Source organism: Felis catus, chromosome B1 (assembly GCF_018350175.1).
Source record: "Felis catus isolate Fca126 chromosome B1, F.catus_Fca126_mat1.0, whole genome shotgun sequence".
In the NCBI taxonomy this organism is placed as follows: domain Eukaryota; kingdom Metazoa; phylum Chordata; class Mammalia; order Carnivora; family Felidae; genus Felis; species Felis catus.
In genome coordinates this window covers 68,592,885-68,610,806 of record NC_058371.1, presented here as the reverse complement: position 1 = coordinate 68,610,806, position 17,922 = coordinate 68,592,885, and the positions used below count along the sequence as shown (strand labels likewise).

The following is a 17,922-nucleotide window of genomic DNA, read 5'->3' as shown; positions in this document are numbered from 1 at the left end:
ATTGAATTCATGCTCACTTAAACATTTTTTTAATGTTTATTTTTATTTTTTTTATTTAAAAAAATTTTTTTTCAACGTTTATTTATTTTTGGGACAGAGAGAGACAGAGCATGAACGGGGGAGGGGCAGAGAGAGAGGGAGACGCAGAACCGGAAACAGGCTCCAGGCTCCGAGCCATCAGCCCAGAGCCTGACGCGGGGCTCGAACTCACGGACCGCGAGATCGTGACCTGGCTGAAGTCGGACGCTTAACCGACTGCACCACCCAGGCACCCCTTAATGTTTATTTTTGAGAGAGAGAGAGACAGAGGGAGAGCAGGGGAGGGTCAGAGAGAGAGGGAGGCACAAAATCTGACCCAGTTTCCAGGCTGCGAGCTCTCAGCACAGAGCCCAACATGGGGCTCAAACTCATAAACTATGAGATCATAACCTGAGCCAAAGTCAGGTGCTTAACTGATTGAGCACCCGGGCACCCCAAATTTATGCTCATTTTAAAGTGTAGTCGTGAAATAACATGCATTGGTTTTTGTATTGACTAAGAATGATTAATCACAATATTTGCAAATATCTGTGCTTTAAAATTAAGACTATTTATTTGATATTTTGATGTAAAAGGCAGAAAATAAGTGATGAAGAATAATTTTAGGGAATTTGTTTTCATAAGTTTAAGCCAATTTATTTTATATTTTAGTACCCTTGTATATGTCCCAAAGGTGGTTGATGAATGGATGACATTTGTGTGATCCAGCTTTTTCTCTTGATAATATTATTTTTAATGTCTAAGAAAACTTGTATTAAAAAAAAAGTTCTTTTTAACTTGGACTGTAAATATAGTGATTTAATTTAGAAGCTTCTTTTTCCTGACAAGTTTAATAATTTCTGTCCTTCTTTTCACACAGGATCTGGAAATAGTATATTCCTATTTACATGGTATGGAAGCCTTATCAAACTTGAGAGAACACCAACTTAGGTAAGTCATTTTACAATTACTCATAATGGGATGTGGGAATTTTAAATGATCATTTATTATGGTTAGGAAGCAGGATTAAAGATAATTTATGAGGGACACCTGGGTGGCTCAGTCGGTTAAACATCTGGCTTCATCTCAGATCATGATCTTGCGGTTGACAAGTTTGAGCCCCGCATCGGGCTCCGCGCTGACAGCTCAGAACCTGGAGCCTGCTTTGGATTCTGTGTCTCCCTCTCTCTCTGACCCTCCCCTGCTCATGCTCTGTCTCTGTCTCAAAAATAAATATAAACATTAAAATTTTTTTTTAAAAAACAGATAAGAAAACTCTGGTTGATCTAAGATTTATACTTGGCCTTATAAGTTTATATCCACATAATAATTTTCTTTCATTTCTGCCATAGTGATATCCTTTCTTCCTCCTCCCTGCTCCTCTTATCCAAAGGAATAAACCGCACTTGGTGAATCCCCCAAAAGGAATGTTATTTGCTGTCCTGGCAAATGATCTTGTTAGCGTTCAGGTACATAAGAAACCAGAACGTTTTTAACCATTCAAAGAATGATTAGGTTCGTTATGTTATTATTATGTTTAGGTCTTTGTATGTAATATATGTATTGCATAAAGTTGACTGCCCTTTTTTGGAGACACATAAACATTTTATTGGTACTATTGTGCAGTGCTACAGTAACCTCATTTATGGCTACCTGGGCTATATTAAAAGATCAAAAACATATAATCCAGTGATTTTACCTTAACTGGAACAGAAAATCAAGGACCTTGGGAAGCTGGATTGTACATAAACACTAGCTAGGACATGTGAAAAGGTTTTGTTTGCTCCAACTATAGCTGGTTTTGGTACCAGGAGTTTTTAGTTATTAAGGGAATACTTCTATGTATTTTCCTCTTACTGTTTAAACACTAATTAATTTGCAAGCATGTCAATTTCATATTTAGTTGTTAATTGAAAAAAGTGTCAAGAGGATTGAATGCTTCTAAAATTTAATTTTTAATGAAAATCATTTAAATTAAAGTAGATTGCAGGTTAAGTGTTTAAAAATTCAAGTTTTATTGGAAAGGGCAAAACCATTGGGAATTTAGAAGATGGCTCAAATTAAAGCAAGAATAATTTCTAAAGTGTCTAACTTTCATTTTGTGTTTTTTTTTGATGACAACTATCCTAAGAGAAAGTCATAGTGCTGTCTATTTAATTAAATGCAATTAATAAGCAAATATGAGTGGCACATTCCCATGTGTACACACATGGATAATATTTAAATAATATTTACACATATTGATTATATGTCTATAGTATGTGGTTATAAAATTATGTAGGTAACAGGAACTCTGTGTAATAGAATAAGGAAAATTTTAATATTTCTTATGGAAATTTTCAAAATTAGAAAAGTAAATAGTACATTGAAGTCCCATAAACCCATCACCCAGCTTTAGAACTATCAATTTTCCGCTGTTTCAAAGGAAAATTTTGGTTAGAAAGAACTGATTAGTTCAGTGGTATAATTTAGCCTATTGACACCTTAGAAGGTCTATTTTGGAGACCGTACAGTTTTGTTTGTTGGCACGAACTTACAGGGAAGGAGCTTTAAGATGTTTGTCTTATTCTGCTTATGTTGAAAAGCCATTTGTTTCTGACATTTATGGGAAACATCAACTGAATTTAACTTAAGTCCTTTTTTAGAACGAGATCAGGATATCAACATGGTTAATAACAACAAAAAAAGAGGTACAGATAAATCCACTGACTTAGATAAACTGTTTTATAATAGCTACCATTTCTAGGAAAAATAGATCTTATTTAGATATTTTAATTTCTTTGAATTTTATAAATAAAAGTTTTATTCCTGGGATTAACAGAGAACAGTTAAGACTTCCACATAATACAGAGTTGTCCAATTTTAGGAAGAAAAACAGCTCTTTGTCAAGATTTTGAAAGTTTGTATATTCAGTATTGGCTAATAGAACATTAGTCTTCTATGAGGGATGGGAGGGGCTCTCATTTATCTAAAAGCTTCAGCTTTATGCATTTTGTGGCCTATCCATTTGTAGGCAATAAAGTGATTCTGAGGGTTAATTGGCATGCAGTTAATTGTGTTGCTGTAAGATCACATATTCTATGCAATGTGCAGGTTTTCAAATCTTAAGAACTATATATTTTTTCAATACAATTTTATTTTTCTAATGTTTACTCCCTTAATCCACATGGGTTAGAAGCAGTATATTTGACAAAGGGGCAGAGGATGCTATAATTAGGGGTGGAGGCCAAAAATCTGAAAAAGCAGAATAATTATCTGGGCCTATTCAGTGTTAGAAATAAGAGTCTGCTAAAATAAACAAACAAATAAATAAATAAATTCATATTCTTTAGCATTGTGGATAAGGGTAATTATTGTTATCTAAGGAGTGTTACTTATTTTTAAATGATTATTTATTTTGAGAGAGAGAGAGTGCACATGCATGAGTAGGGGAAGGGCAGAGAGAGAGAATCACAAGCAGGTTCCATGCTGTCAGCACGGAGCCTGATGTGGGGGTTCTGTCCCAAGAACCATGAGATCATGACCTGAGCCCAATCAAGAGTTGATGCTTAGCCGACTGAGCCACCCAGGCACCCCAAATAAACAGTTTTAGATCATTAAGAAACAACTAAATTATGCTTACTCTATTGAGGAATTCAGGGAATATCAGTGTGCTTTTTATAAAACATTCTCCAGCAATGTTTAGAGACAAAACCATTTTTTTGTACTTTTTTTCATTTATTTACAACATTGTCTTATAGAAGATTGTATCGTGGTTTTCTGAGAGCACTGGTTAAATTTATATATTCAGTCAACAATTATTGATTGTGTGCCTGCTATGTGCTGGACTTTGATGTAAGCCATGGAGATATAGCACTCATACCCTTGCCATCATGGAGCTTATATTCCTGGTTGGGCAGACAAGATTTAGGTAAATGAATCAATGTTTTATTCAGGTGTTAGTGTGTTCAGCATGGCGTGTAGCTGTACCCCAGCAGACTCCAAACCAAGTGTGGGTGATAGTCTGGTGAGGCTGAAGAAAAGACCCAGAGATATTGATGGAGACATAAGTTTATTGAGGGAACTTATATAGAGGGAATCAGGAATGGCAGACTGGACAAAGCACCCGCTGCTGGGATCCACATGCAGCAAGGTTGTATAGCGTAGCAACTTATGCTAACAACTGTCTGTAGCCCTTCCCCTCCTTGCGTGGCCAGCATTCCAAGGAGCTCAAAGCCCTGCCATTCAGACACTCTTTGTTACAGAGGAGATGCTTTTGGTTGGCCCCCTCTGGAGCCCCTGACCTTGAACTTTGAACAACACATTCTTCTACATATTCTGCTTGATAGCAATATAGAGGGAGGACTGGATCTTTGCATTCTCAAGATAGTGACTAACGGTTATTCAGGATGTGCTTGTACAAACAAGTCTTCTAGCATGTACCATATACTCCACCCAGGCATACCCTGGATGGCCAATACATTCTTTATACGCTCTTGTTTCTCAATGTCCCTGGGGCCACGTATGCCGAGGTACGTTGCAACCAAATCCCACAGCAACAGCGTAGGCCATAGCTTCCAAATAATAGGAAAACACAAATGGCTAAGCAACTATAGAAAACATTTTGCCGGGGGAAGCCTGCAGTCACCAACAGAGAGAGTTCACCATATACACAATAGTTGGTCTTACTCTGTATGGCAGCTATGGTCTGGGCCCAGTTGGCAAATAGGTTCCCTATGCAGAATTTCAGGGTGAAAAGTCAAGCTGTTCAGTAGGCGCTGGAAGAGGCAAGTCATGATTGTCTAACAGAATGCGGGAGGTGGTGGTGTTCTGGGATCGCACTACCCCTGACTGGTTTGGCTCCAGGTTTATAGTACCCAGTCGTTGGCCGCCTCTCTGTTACATGATGAGGCAAACCTGAAAAGGATAGTGGGGGTCTAACAGTGCTCTATAAGGTGGTTATGATAGTGTCCTTTCTTAATGAGAGGCTGGGGTTGTGTGCCTTCATTGTCTTTGGTGGAGTGGGGTGAAGAAATGAGGTGATGGTTAGGTCCTTTCCTATTCCTATTCCCCATTGGACCAAAAATCCAAACCACCATGGACTTGTTTGCCATTTCCAGGGCCATTTAATTATATGTTCCCCTGTAGGTAGATCTTGTGGCAAGGACAATAAAAGGTTACCTCGTGTTCCAACCTACGGCAGAGAGAACATCTTTCCTGCCTGCTGTCTACTTGCATTCTAAGGGTGACATCAGGTCCTTGAGTGAGTACAGTACAGGCACTGGACCGATTGGAATGTACCTGTTCATTTAGTGTCCTACAGCTGTTGACAGGTGGCTTGTCCAGAGGGCCAGTGAATGGTTTCTTGTGGCAGTTGTTTTGACGGTCCACTCACACGTCCTGTCAGTCCAGCTGCAGTGGGATTGCGTGGTAGATGCAAATGCCAACGGGCGTCTTGAGTGCTGGCCCACTCTTACGCTTCGTGTCCTGTAAAGTGGGAGCCTTGGTCGATGTTGATGTCAGTGAACACCCCGTAGGCAGCACACAACTGTTCTGGACCAAGGACGGTAGCTTTCTGGTTAGCACGCTTACTGGGGTGGGCTTGCAGGAGTCCTGAATAAGTGTCAGTATATATCAAAGAATAACAGCAGCCGTCAGGGAAGGGCAGGGGACCGATGCCATCTCTGACGTCTCTGAAGAGGGTGCTGCCCCCTTGCTATCTGTCCAGTGTCTCTTGGCAAAGGTCATGGTCATTGCTGGACACAGGTTGAGCATTGTTAGTAGATGGTTACAACGTCTTTGTATGCCAAGGTTAGCCCCAGTTCTTAGCGATGGCCCACAAGGTCCGTTGTCCTAGATGTCTTTTCATGTAGTCAGGTGGTTACATCTTCTGTTGACATATCTTCAAGGAGGCAGACGTGGGCCAACTCATGAGCCTGTTGATTACCAGGTGGGATGTGTGTCGTGTGCACATCTACATGGTAAGCAGTGATGTTCATACCTCGTGTGTGCTGGAGAATGTCCTTCCACATACCGTTGCCCCAGAGTCGGTGCCCTGCCACCACTCAGTCCTGTGCCTCCCATTGGAGAAGCCGCATGGTCAGTTCTTTGTAGACTGTCCAGCTCTCTGTGCATATAACATGGGGTCAGGCTCAGGGAGCATCACCATTCAGGCTGCTCAAGGCTTGGCCCATTGACTTCTGTGTCAAGTTCTGGAGTCTATCCAGATATTTCCCATTGAGAACTGGATGGCAGTGACCATCCAGGCACAGGTAGGCCCCTTGCTGCCATCAGTATACCAGGCGTGCTCAGGGATTGGTCTGTCTCCTTCTTGCACATAGGATGGCAGCTGTGATGGCTTTGCTGCTTCAGTTAATGGCTGCTTTTCATAGGTGATGTAAGTTATGGGGCTGAGAATGGAGTGCAGCTTCTCACTAAGGGGGCTATTTGTCAAGGTACTGCGTTGATGCAAGTAGGCATGGCATTTGGCCAGTGTGGGTCTGGGCACTGCCTGACTTGGGCTTTTGGAATGTATCCTTTAGCCATCCTGCTGTGGGATACTGAGTGTGAAGAGTTACTCGGATGCCTTTAGTTATGTCTTCTACTTGCTGTAAAGCCTGGTAATTAGCACACAGCTCTTGTTCTAAAACACCAAGTCACATCTTGATTCCTTTCCATAATTGTGATCAGAAACCTAACAGTACTCATTTGTGCCCTTGCCGTTGACACAAGCTCCATGCAAACTCTTCTGGCTAACTGGCTCCATCCAGTTCATATGGCTGTCCCTGTGTAAGAACACTTAAGGCTTGGATCTGTTTACTAGCCATCTAGGCTTGTTGAAATGCTTGCCTTGTCTTTGAGGACTAATCCCATTGGGCTCCTTTTTTTAAAAAAAATTTTTTTTTTCAACGTTTATTTATTTTTGGGACAGAGAGAGACAGAGCATGAACGGGGGAGGGGCAGAGAGAGAGGGAGACACAGAATCGGAAACAGGCTCCAGGCTCTGAGCCATCAGCCCAGAGCCCGACGCGGGGCTCGAACTCACGGACCGCGAGATCGTGACCTGGCTGAAGTCGGACGCTTAACCGACTGTGCCACCTAGGCGCCCCACATTGGGCTCCTTTTTAAATCAGTCTATAAATGTGCAGGAACAATTGAGCCAGGCAAGGGATAAACTGATGCCCATATTCTAAGAGACCTATGAAAGTTTGCAAATGCTTTGGGGTGATGGGGTGTGGGATGTGCCTGTATTTAATCAGTACCTGCTGCAGAAACAACTTTTGTCTTCTCTGACCAGGTAACACCAAAGTACTTACCAATAAGCCAGGGCCCTGTATTTTGTTTTTCTTGACTATTCATCCTTGACTTGTTAGGTGGGAAAGCAAGGCTGGTGTAGTGGTCTTCAAACTGTAAAAAGACTCAGACGTTAACATTATATCATTAATGTAATGAAACAAAGACTGCCTCTGGAATTGCCTGACAACTTAGGTCGCTGGCCACCATGCTGTGCCAGATCGAGGGGCTCTATCAATACCCCTGTGGTAGGGTGATGAATGCCTGTTGTTCTTCTTCCCAGATGAAAGAGAATTGTTCTTGGCTTTCTGGAACTCTGGGAATATCGAAAAAGGCATTAGCCAGGTCTAACACATTGTGGTATGTACCCAGAACTTCCCCTTTTGGAGTCACCAAGAGACACGTTGGGCACAGTTGCATGAAGAAAGGGTACCACCTTGTTCTCTATGATCCACAGTCATTCTCTGTGTTCCATCTGGTTTCTTTACAGACAGATAAGACTTTTATATCGACTGTGAGTTGGTCATGTAATGCCCACCTTGGCTAATTCCTTAATTGTGCCTGTGGTTTCTTCGTGGCCTCCTTGGAGGGAATATTGTTTAATTGCCATTACCCTCTGTGAGACAGGTAGTATTACAAGCGTCCATTTTGCATCTCCTCTTGTTTGTTAGACCAAGCACACCCTCAATTTGAATTCCCCTGCAGTAGTTTGTAATGTTAGTCCTGAGAGGACATCCATTCCTAGAATGTATTTGGGTATTGGGGCTGTATACACCGAATAGGGTTTTGGTGGGCGTTATCCTGTCTGCAGTTAGTACAACCTACTTCATTTGGACAACACCAGCCCCCACCCATCGATGGCAGAGATGGGCCCTTGAAAGTGGTTGTTTCCATAAAGGAGAGTAAATTTGGCACCAGTATCAACCAGAGCTAAAATGGTCTGTTTGTTTCTTTTAGACCAATATATGGTGAGTTTTACCTGTGGCCTCTGGTCCCCGTACACCCTGATGGCAGCAGTCGAACCGCAATCCACGTCCTTTGCCTCTTTCCTAGTTCATAGAGAAGGGGCCTGCCATCCTCCCTCTGAGGGTGCCCTTGGCTATATCTGCACCTCCTTTGCTGTTCGGGATTAAATTTCTGCCAGAGCCGGACACGGACTTCATTGAATTATTTGTCTGCTTTCTTAAAGGGGGTCCCACTGCCCTGAGGTCTCACTACATCTGGCAACAGGTAACATGCATAGGCCCCTTCTTTGTTTCTTCTCCTGTGAGTCCTTTGCCTTCATTCCTGCCTTTTGGATACCTCTTTTCTGATCTTTTCTGTTTCCCCTTGACCTGTGGCAGCTTGCCCAACCCACGATACAGGCTGTCCCATTAGGGGTTTAAGATGGACACAAGTGCCCTCTACCAGTGACTGGGGGCAGACTGTAACACATATCTTTAATATCCATGGCAAACGGTTAATTATCAGGATCTCTGTGGTGTTCAGCATGGACAGCGTGTTTCATCCCCAGCTCTTGTAGGATATGCTGGAGCTCCTCCATATTTTGCCATTGTAAAGGGGAGGTCAGTACACAACCCCCCCCCCCCCCCCCGCCTTGCTAGGCCAAGCTAATTTACAGCCCTGTACCACCGAGGAGAGTAAAAGGGTAATGTGACCTTTGCTGACAGCGCTGGTGGGGATGCTGCTGTAAAACAAGGTGTGTGATAATGAACACCGTCTTGGATGTTTCCAGCTGAAAGCAAACGGCCTTCAGTGCCTGTGTGCCACGTACGGAGCAACGATGCCACCATGGGTTCCCTTCCCTTATATCTGAATTTATCCCCCAATTCTGCTAGTTCAGTATCCGCCAGTGCTCAGGTGCCGGCAGGTTCTGGGTTCCACACTCCATGGGCATGACTGCTCTGCTTTCATCTTGGTTGTTAATAATAGGCTGTGCCAAGAGAATGGGGATTTTTATGGGCTTGTTCTAATTCGTCTGTTCCTCAGTAGAACTCTAGTTGCGTCCTACAACTTGGGATCCCGGGCCGGCTGAGAAATAACTGCCGGACTCGTTTGCCGGGCAATTTACCACCCTTCAGTTGGGTGTGCCAACAGTTATTAATTTAACATCTTGTTCCCTCAAGCAGATTATCAAGGTCTCTGTGGTTTCATTTGTGTTAATCTAGCTTTCCTCTTTAAATGCAGTTTCTTCTGTCGTTGGCATAACTTTCTTCACGACAGCTACGTGGGCAGCCATTAGGAGGGGTCACCCAACTGTGGCAGCAGCCACTTGACCATTCATCCTTTTCTTAGTCAAATTAATCTTGGTCAATATTTCCTCTAGACCCTTAGGTATTTTCAGGGGCATCCCTATACTCATGGGGTGGGCTTGTCCATCAAAGATAAGGCTATAGGGCTCCACGTAGGTGTGGATGGCCAACCTGGGTTTTCCCCTGCAAATTTCCGTATTCTCTTTTCCCACATCTTGGTGCTCATGGGTTTTTTTCCCTGGCTTCCTGGCTGGCTCACCAGTTGTGTGATCATACCCCAGCACACTCTAAGTCAGGGGTGGGTGATTGTTCTGTGAGGCAGAAGAAATGACCTAGAGATAGCCAGTGAGACAGAGGTTTATTGGGGAAATATACGATAGGGAGTCCAGAAGTGACAGACTGGACACAAAGCATCTTGTTGCAGGGATATACATGCGGCAAGCTTTTATACTGTAGCAACTAGCCTAGCAACTATCTGTAGCCCTTCCCCTCCCTGCATGGCCAGTGTTCCAAGGAGCTCAAGGCCTGTCATCCAGACATTCTTTGTTACAAAGGAGATGTTCCTGGTCAGCCACTCCCTGAGACCCTGACCTTGAACCCTGAATAACATGTTCTTCTGCATATTCTGCTTGATGGGAACACAGAGGGAGGATGAGATCTCCACATTCACAAGATAGTGATTAACAGGGGCATTCAGAGTGTGCTTGTACAAACAAGTCTTCCATCACTTACCATACATATGGCAAGAATGGGTGCTGGGCTGCTTTGACTTTGTAGTCAAAGGAAGTAACATTTGAGTCATTGCAGCTGTGCAGAAATCTCTGCAGTGTATTGATGCCCCAGATGCCTGGCCATGGGAACAGTCTTGGTGCATGAAGGCACCAAGGATAAGGAGTTTGGATTTCTTCCAAAGGTAGCAGAGATTAAGAACAGAGGTGTGAAATGATCTGAGTTAGAAAGATTTCTCTGGAAGCCATGTGGAGAATAGACAAGAGATGGGCAAAAGTAGAAGCAGAAATCTACATTTGTAGACTCGGTCAGTTTGAGAGGATATATTTTGGAAACAGATGCTGGCAGAAAGATGGGATATGAAGAAAAGGGAGGAGTCAAGGATAATGATTCCAAGGTTTTTGGCCTAAACAATTGGGTACTGATGGTGGAAAGGCAAATTTTGGAGAAGAAATTTAAGATCTCTTTGGACATTTTGAACATGAAATGGCAAGTACACAGCCAGTGGCTAGTTGAGTGGGCATTTAGATGAGTGGATATCATGGTGAGAGATTAGGTGTGGGGCATTGTTTTGGAAGTCATCAGTTTATAAATTAAATTTAAAATCACAGAACGTATGAAATTACACGGTGCGGAGAAGAAGAGAGCTGTTAACACTCAAAAGTCAGGTACAGGAATGGAATGGGAGGAGAATCCAAAGGAGACAGAAAAAAATGACCAAGAAGTTAAGAGGAAAATCAGGAGACCGAAGACAGGAAGCCTCTGAGAAGATGACAGTGTAAGGAAAAAAAGGAGTCATCGAACGTTCCTGAGAAGTGGAATTAAGATAACACAGAGAATGCTAATAACTTTTAGAGCCTATGCATTTTCAGGGAGCAAATGGTGGAGGGGTGATAAGAAGGTGAGAAAATAGAGGTAGAATATATAGACAGTCTAAGTGGGGAATTTCTGTCATGGGTAAAGCAAAATGTGGATAATTGCTGGAGGGGAGGATATATGGTCAAGAGAGGTGTCCCCCTCCCCCACACAATAGGTGAAGCTGATGTGTTTATATTTATATATATAAATGTTTTTATGTTTATTTTTGAGAGAGAGAGACAGAGCATAAGTGGGGGAGGAGCAGAGAGAAAGGGAGACACAGAATCTGAAGCAGGCTCCAGGCTCTGAGCTGTCAGCACAGAGCGCGATGCGGGGCTCAAATCCATGAGCTGCAAGATCGTGACCAGAGCCAAAGTCAGATGCTTAACTGACTGAGCCACCCAGGCGCCACAGATGTGTTTATATATTAAAGGAAGTGGTTCAGGAGAGAGGTAGAAATGGATGGTGATGTTGGAGATGGGGGTAAGCCTGAAGGAATGCAGGGTCTACTGTAGGAGAAGGAAAGATCCAGGGAAGAGGTTGGGGCAAGGATTCTTTCGTTTTTACAGGAAATAAGGCAGAGCTGTTATGTAATAGAAGACCAGGTATTTTTAGGCCTATCACTTGTGATTCTTATCCTTTCTTATGAAGAATTGGTGTGATTCAGTCTATTAAAAAAAACTATATATATTAATGATGTGTATTCAGGGTTTGATGTCTCCTGGAGTTAAGTGATACTCTGTTGGAATGTTTCAAGTAAGGGTTTGAGAGGACCTGTAAAGTTAAGGTGGTGGAGTAAGAAGAACAAGGAAAAGAATATCCAAGATAGTTGTTTTCAAGTGAAAAATCAAGAGTATGTGGTGTTTATTGGATTTAGCAACAGGAAAGATGGCTGTAGGCTAATACCAGTGTTGCACAAACTGCGGACCACTAGCCCATTGACCAAAATGGAAGTGCTGTTGAACTAATCAGTTTTATGGCCAATTTTTTATTTGCTAGTTTCTTCGTAAGTAGGAATAGTCATTTTCTCTTTTGCATTTCTGTATTTTTTGGAAATTTTACTTGGGGTTAATATAATAGGATGTTTCCTGAAGATGCTGTTCTTATGGTAATTTTGAATGTTTCAACATTTATTCATATTTTCCATAATTTCTGTAATTTTTTCCTTAAGAATGAATCAGCCAAAATAAATCTTTAAGTTATAAAGCCTTCCGTTAGTCGTTAGTCATGAAAATACTGAGTTAATAAAAACCTACTTTTGTCTGAAATTACATGCTGTTAAGTAACATCAGCATGAATGACATTATCATTTTTTAAATTAAGAGGCTCTCCTTTCTGATTTTTAGGTTATTTCTCATTTTCTGCTTACTTCAGAGAACATTAATTTGTCCACATGTCATTTACAAAGTGTAAAACACGTACAATTTTGTTCCCTATACAATAAACATGACAAAATTGACATATAACAAACTTTTTTCTAGCATCTCTTTACCAGATTTTATTTTATTTTGTTCTCCTAGGTACCAAAAATATGTGTCTTGAGGCTAATAAGTGATTGTGACAGTTCATATACAGTAATCTTAACTTTTTAGACTACATGTCTCTTTTATGTTTTTAAACTATTAGTATGTTTTTTCATGAGGTATGTCGAACTCATGTCTATTTTTTTTTTTTTTACAGGTTAATGTGTGAAACTGTGAGATATGAAAGACACGAAGCGAATGAAGTTTTATACTAGTAGGTGTTTCCTTTCTCTTTGTATAGTGGATACTGCAGCAACTAAATAATTTCCTTAAAGTATCATAGAAGTATTAGTAACGGCTAAGTCATCGTTACCTTAATTTTGCATTAACTCATTTTTTTGTAGTTTAGAAACGTAAAACATTGCAACTACTACCTGTCATAAAGGAAAAGCTTACAGTCCTTTGCTAAGTTCACATCTATACCCATATATCTCTCACTTGTGGTTCAGAGATGTTATTTCATATTATGGAGTATTTTGACATTTTTATCTTTATGAAATAAGAAACAGTATAGTATTTCAAACAGAACAAAATACATATTCCTACAACCACACCAAATGAGATGTAGCGATAGCATAAGTGTCATATTTTAGTTTATAATTCTTTCAGAAATAGGAAAATAGCCTGCCCACATCCCTTTGGGCATAGTTTGTCCTAGAAATAATACTGATATTTCTTCCAAGATGTATAACATTACCTTGAAAAAATGACAATTTTTTTTAAAGAATGTAACAAGCATATAGCAGATAAATATTATTGTATTAAGGATATATAAACTGGATTACTGGGCATATTATTTTATGTTTGTTTGCCATGACTCACTGTTGTTCTGTTGACTTTCTGTTTTTCAAAACACTTATTAAATACATAATTACTGCTTTCCATATGTATTGTAGGGAATATTTATTGAAATAAATAAAATCTAGCTTCTCCCCTTAAGGAGGGTAAAATTATAGTATCTTGAAGGGGGCAGAAATAGGATAAAAGGAAAACAACAACAACAACAACAACAACAAAAAGTAACCAACCAAAATAACTGAGAATACAGATAGGTACTGAGGGATGGAGAAGTACAGGGGAAGCCTTGAGGTAAATGGGGAGAGTCACAGAGATGCGGCCCTCTGAACTAGGTCTCAAAAGTGTATCTGATGGTCTAGAGAGATTTTCCTGGCAGAAGGAGCAGCGTAAGTGTGGGGATACAGACAGGGAAGGGGCCTGGTTTGATGTTTTGAATATTATGGCAAGTTTAGGGCAACTGACATGCGGTGTGCGTCAAGAGGACAAATCAAGAGTCAGGCTGCAACCATGTTTGCCTGTGAATGTGTTGTTAAAAATACCGGTCGTGATTCTTTAGTCCATTGGAAATGAGTTTTTCCTCCTCCTAAATCACATTGTGTGATGGAGATTTATAAATGCTCACAATATTTGAGACAGTAGTATGATGGACCCTATGTACGCATCATCCAACATTGTTACTGCTGGCCAGTTATGTTCCATCTCTTATTCCTGCTTCCACCTTCTACTGGATTATTTTAAGTAAATCCAGACATTTCAATTCATCCATATTTTTTATTTTGTTATGTATCTTTATCTTTAAAATATAAAGACTTAAAAAAAAATCTTAACCAACAATATTATCACCAAACCTTAAGAAATAATTCTTTAATATCTTGAAAATATTCAAAATCTCTTTGTCTCAAAAAATCTTTTTTTACAGTTTGTTTATTGGTTGATACTTTTCTTAAGTCTCTCTCTCTTTGTTAATGTTTTTATTTATTTTTGAGAGAGAGAGAGTGAGTGAGCGAGTGGGAGAGGGGCAGGGAGAGAGGGAGACACAGAATCCGAAGCAGGCTCCAGTCTCTGAGCTGTCAGCACAGAGTCCAACGTGGGGCTCGAACTCACGAACCACAAGATCATGCATGACCTGGCCGCAAGTCAGATGCTTAACCAACTGAGCCACCCAGGCGCCCCACTCTTTAGTCTCTTTTAATCTGTAGCTAGGTTGCCAGTTTTCAAGCAGCAAAGTGATGTGACCAAATGCCTCCCCATTCTTCCTCTCAATGATGATACTTGAAAATACAAAGGTGGATTTGATTGAGTGGCTGGGCAGGGAGATTAGTAAGAAGACAGTTGAAGTAATATGAGGGGGTGATGCTTGAATTGAGGCCAACTGAAAGAATGGGGCAGTCAGAGATGGAGTTTAGAAAGAAGATGCAGGTGGAGCTGACCTAGGATGTAAGGCTATAATTTAGGAAACTCTGACATCTAGGGGCTGTTTAACAGGCAATTGTAAATATCCAGTCTAGAGCTTAAAAGAATGTACATCAAATGTAGAAGAATAGTAACCAGGATATATTTGCTAATGAGAAAACTTACCAAGAGGCAAAGCCCTTACCGTATTTATTCTTGAAGAATTCAAGATATAAATATCTTAGAATATTTGTTTCTTTTAGGAGCAATTAGAAGCTATCAGTGGAATGGGTATACAGATATCAGGGTTGGAAACCTCTGATGAATAGTATTAACATTCATTGAAGAAGTTCTAGTGGCAGTAAGTGACAAACTTTCTATTAATTTGTCCTCCTTTAAAACATGGTTTTGGTAGTAATGATGATGAGGTAATAGCAAACATTTAAACAAGTACTTCCTGTGTCCCACATGCTCTTATAAGTGCTTCATATGCATTATTATCCTTATTCCTTATAGCTGACTTGTGGGGTAGCTGTTATCATCAACCCAGTTTTACACATGAAGGGACTGAGGCTTTCAGAGGCTAAGGAACTTGCTAAGGTCTCATTGCTGAAAGTGTGATATGGATTTGAGCCTGGACATTGTGATTCTGCCATGTTAGCTGTTACGCCAATCACCAACTTTTTTCTGGCCTTTTTCATGCCATCATAAGAATGGCACCATAAAACAAGGATATTTCTTGTGTGCAAGTTAGTACAAGCACATCATCTCTCCCTGCTGCTGGCTCCCCCAGGGGTGATGAAACCCACCTTCAGTTCTACCTACATTATTCTGAGTCCCTAATAATTCTTACATACAGTTCATTTAAACTGAAGTTTACAGTGTCTTTAAATATATCTGAGTTTTTTTTTTTTTTAAGTCAGTTTAGACAGTAAATGTGAGCTATGCTTGCTGATAATGCAAAGCCATGTGTTAGATAACCCTAAATTGCATTAGGCTAGAGTTTGTATATAAAGTTGATTGTAGCAATTGCTTATTTTTGACTAGTTAGAATTAGGTGACAGTGTTAGTGAGCAGTGAAAGTCTGTAGATACTCAGGAGATCATGATTTTGTAAGACCAGAAATTCACAGAGACTTATTGTAGATCACTTAATCAGATTCCTAGTAATTGGCCAATCTTGTGATGAAGGATAATTGCAGCATTTTCTTCTGTAACCCTTGAAGAGACATGTTCCTGCTCTTACCAATTTGTGTAAATGCAGCTTTGAAAATTAAAGAACAGTTGTATTTGTGGTGTATATAAATCTGTGATAATTTAATAATACTGTCCCTCTTTTTGGGACCTGTTATTATTAACTCATGAGGGACATGACGTGTCTGTTCTTGGTCTCCCTTGGGCTTCAAGAATAGTCTAGTCAGACTATCAAAGACTTCTAGAGTATGGTTTTATGATCAAGAGATGAGTATTTTTTTTTCCTTATTATGTTTGTGTACTGGTAACTTCTAAGTCTATGGCTTTAATCGTTCACCAGGTAAATGTAATAGTCTTTTGATCCAACTCTGTACCTCATTTTTCTTATCTATGAAATGGAAACAATAATATTAGTACCGACCCTTTAGTGTTGGTGTTAGGATAATATCAGTACTATGTGTAAAATATGTAGAGCATTGCGTACATAATAAGTGTATAAAAATGCTATCATTGTCATCAGTGTTTTGATAATTTACATTTTGGTCTCCCAATTTTTTAGCTGCTTTAAACTTTTGTTTGAAGGAATTATGGTAGTGATGTCTAACGCCCACGGTGTTCCTGTTTTAGCATAAACCAACAGGATGACAAAAATGCCACTTTAAGATGTATCAAGGTTAGGGGGAGATTCGTGGTTCTGATAAATTTGAATTTGTAAAAATTTAGAATTTGACCACTTAGAATTCAATATTGGTACTAGAAAGATAGATAACAGCAGTTGAACTTAGTACAGTGGATGAGAGCCTCAAGTAATTTCTGCCTTCCTTTCACATGTTACCTACTATGTGCTAGCTATTTTGCTTGCTTAGGAGTACCAAGCTGCACGATGTAAATTCCTAACCTGAGGAACTTTAGGGATATTTTTGCCTGAAGAATTTAAGAAATGAGATAAGCAATATGTCTTTTCAGCTTCAGTTTTTCTTTAGGGGCCAGCCATCCTCACGATTTCAGTTTAATTTATAGTTACATTTGAAGTGCTAAAAACCTTTGGATCAGAAACTCAACCATTATAGTTTTTTAGAAGTGGGCACGTGCACCCCCACACCCATGTGACAAATATGTGTAACGGTATTTCTGTGCTAACTTTCCACATATATGTCTGTCTGAATGCTTTGGTTTCCAAAAGAGTTTATGTAGCATTTTGTTAGGGGGTTTACCTTTCTTTATTGCAGGAGAGGAAATTGTTCCTCCATTGAAAACAAAACAAAACAAAACAAAACAAAAAGCTGCATTGAGGCTTATCCAGTCTTTTTAAAGCATTTTTTATTGAAATCTGTAAATGTGCAATTTAAAACTTCAAGACTCAGCTGCAGCCCTCATTGCTTGTAGCAGCCTTTTCATTTATTGACTTGGTTTCCTGTTTTCACAGCAGCTATCCTGAATTGTCACTTCTCTGTAAGGCCGCCAGCCCACTGCTGTCCCTTTTGTGCCTTCCCACTCCTCCTCTAGAGACTTTGCTTCAGGCTTTACTTTCTGTTCTCAAATACCCCGTTTATGTGTAGCCACATGTGCCTCCTGACTCACCCATCCCTCCAGGGCTTCAGGGAGAGGTGTCTGGTTTCCTGAACAGTGTGGTTATTCCTTTTCCCTCCTGTGCTTGCGGCCTCTCCTCCTGCCCCCTTTCCTGCAGAGTCTAAGTGTGTCTTCCATCTTTAAGAATGTTCTCCTTTGGAGGTGTGGGGGGTGGGGGTGCTCAGTTGGTTAAGTATCCAACTCTTGATTTCAGCTCAGGTCACGATGCCATGGTCTGTGGGATTCAGCTCCACACTGGGCTCTGTGCTGACAGTGCAGAGCCTGCTTGGGATTCTCTCTGTCCCTCTCTTGCCCCCC

The 17,922-nt window shown here is 40.7% G+C and overlaps 1 protein-coding gene across 10 annotated transcripts in view; it reads left to right on the top strand.

The window, feature by feature from the left end:
• The window catches only part of RAPGEF2 (Rap guanine nucleotide exchange factor 2), a 247,896-nt gene that overhangs the window by 73,013 nt on the left and 156,961 nt on the right, over positions 1-17,922 (top strand). For all 10 annotated transcript variants that reach the window (XM_023252716.2, XM_011281593.4, XM_023252717.2 and 7 more), the window contains exons 2-3: positions 899-969; positions 12,810-12,866. In XM_023252716.2, coding sequence (XP_023108484.1) covers positions 899-969; positions 12,810-12,866 — 128 coding nt within the window. The remainder of the gene's footprint in view (positions 1-898; positions 970-12,809; positions 12,867-17,922) is intronic.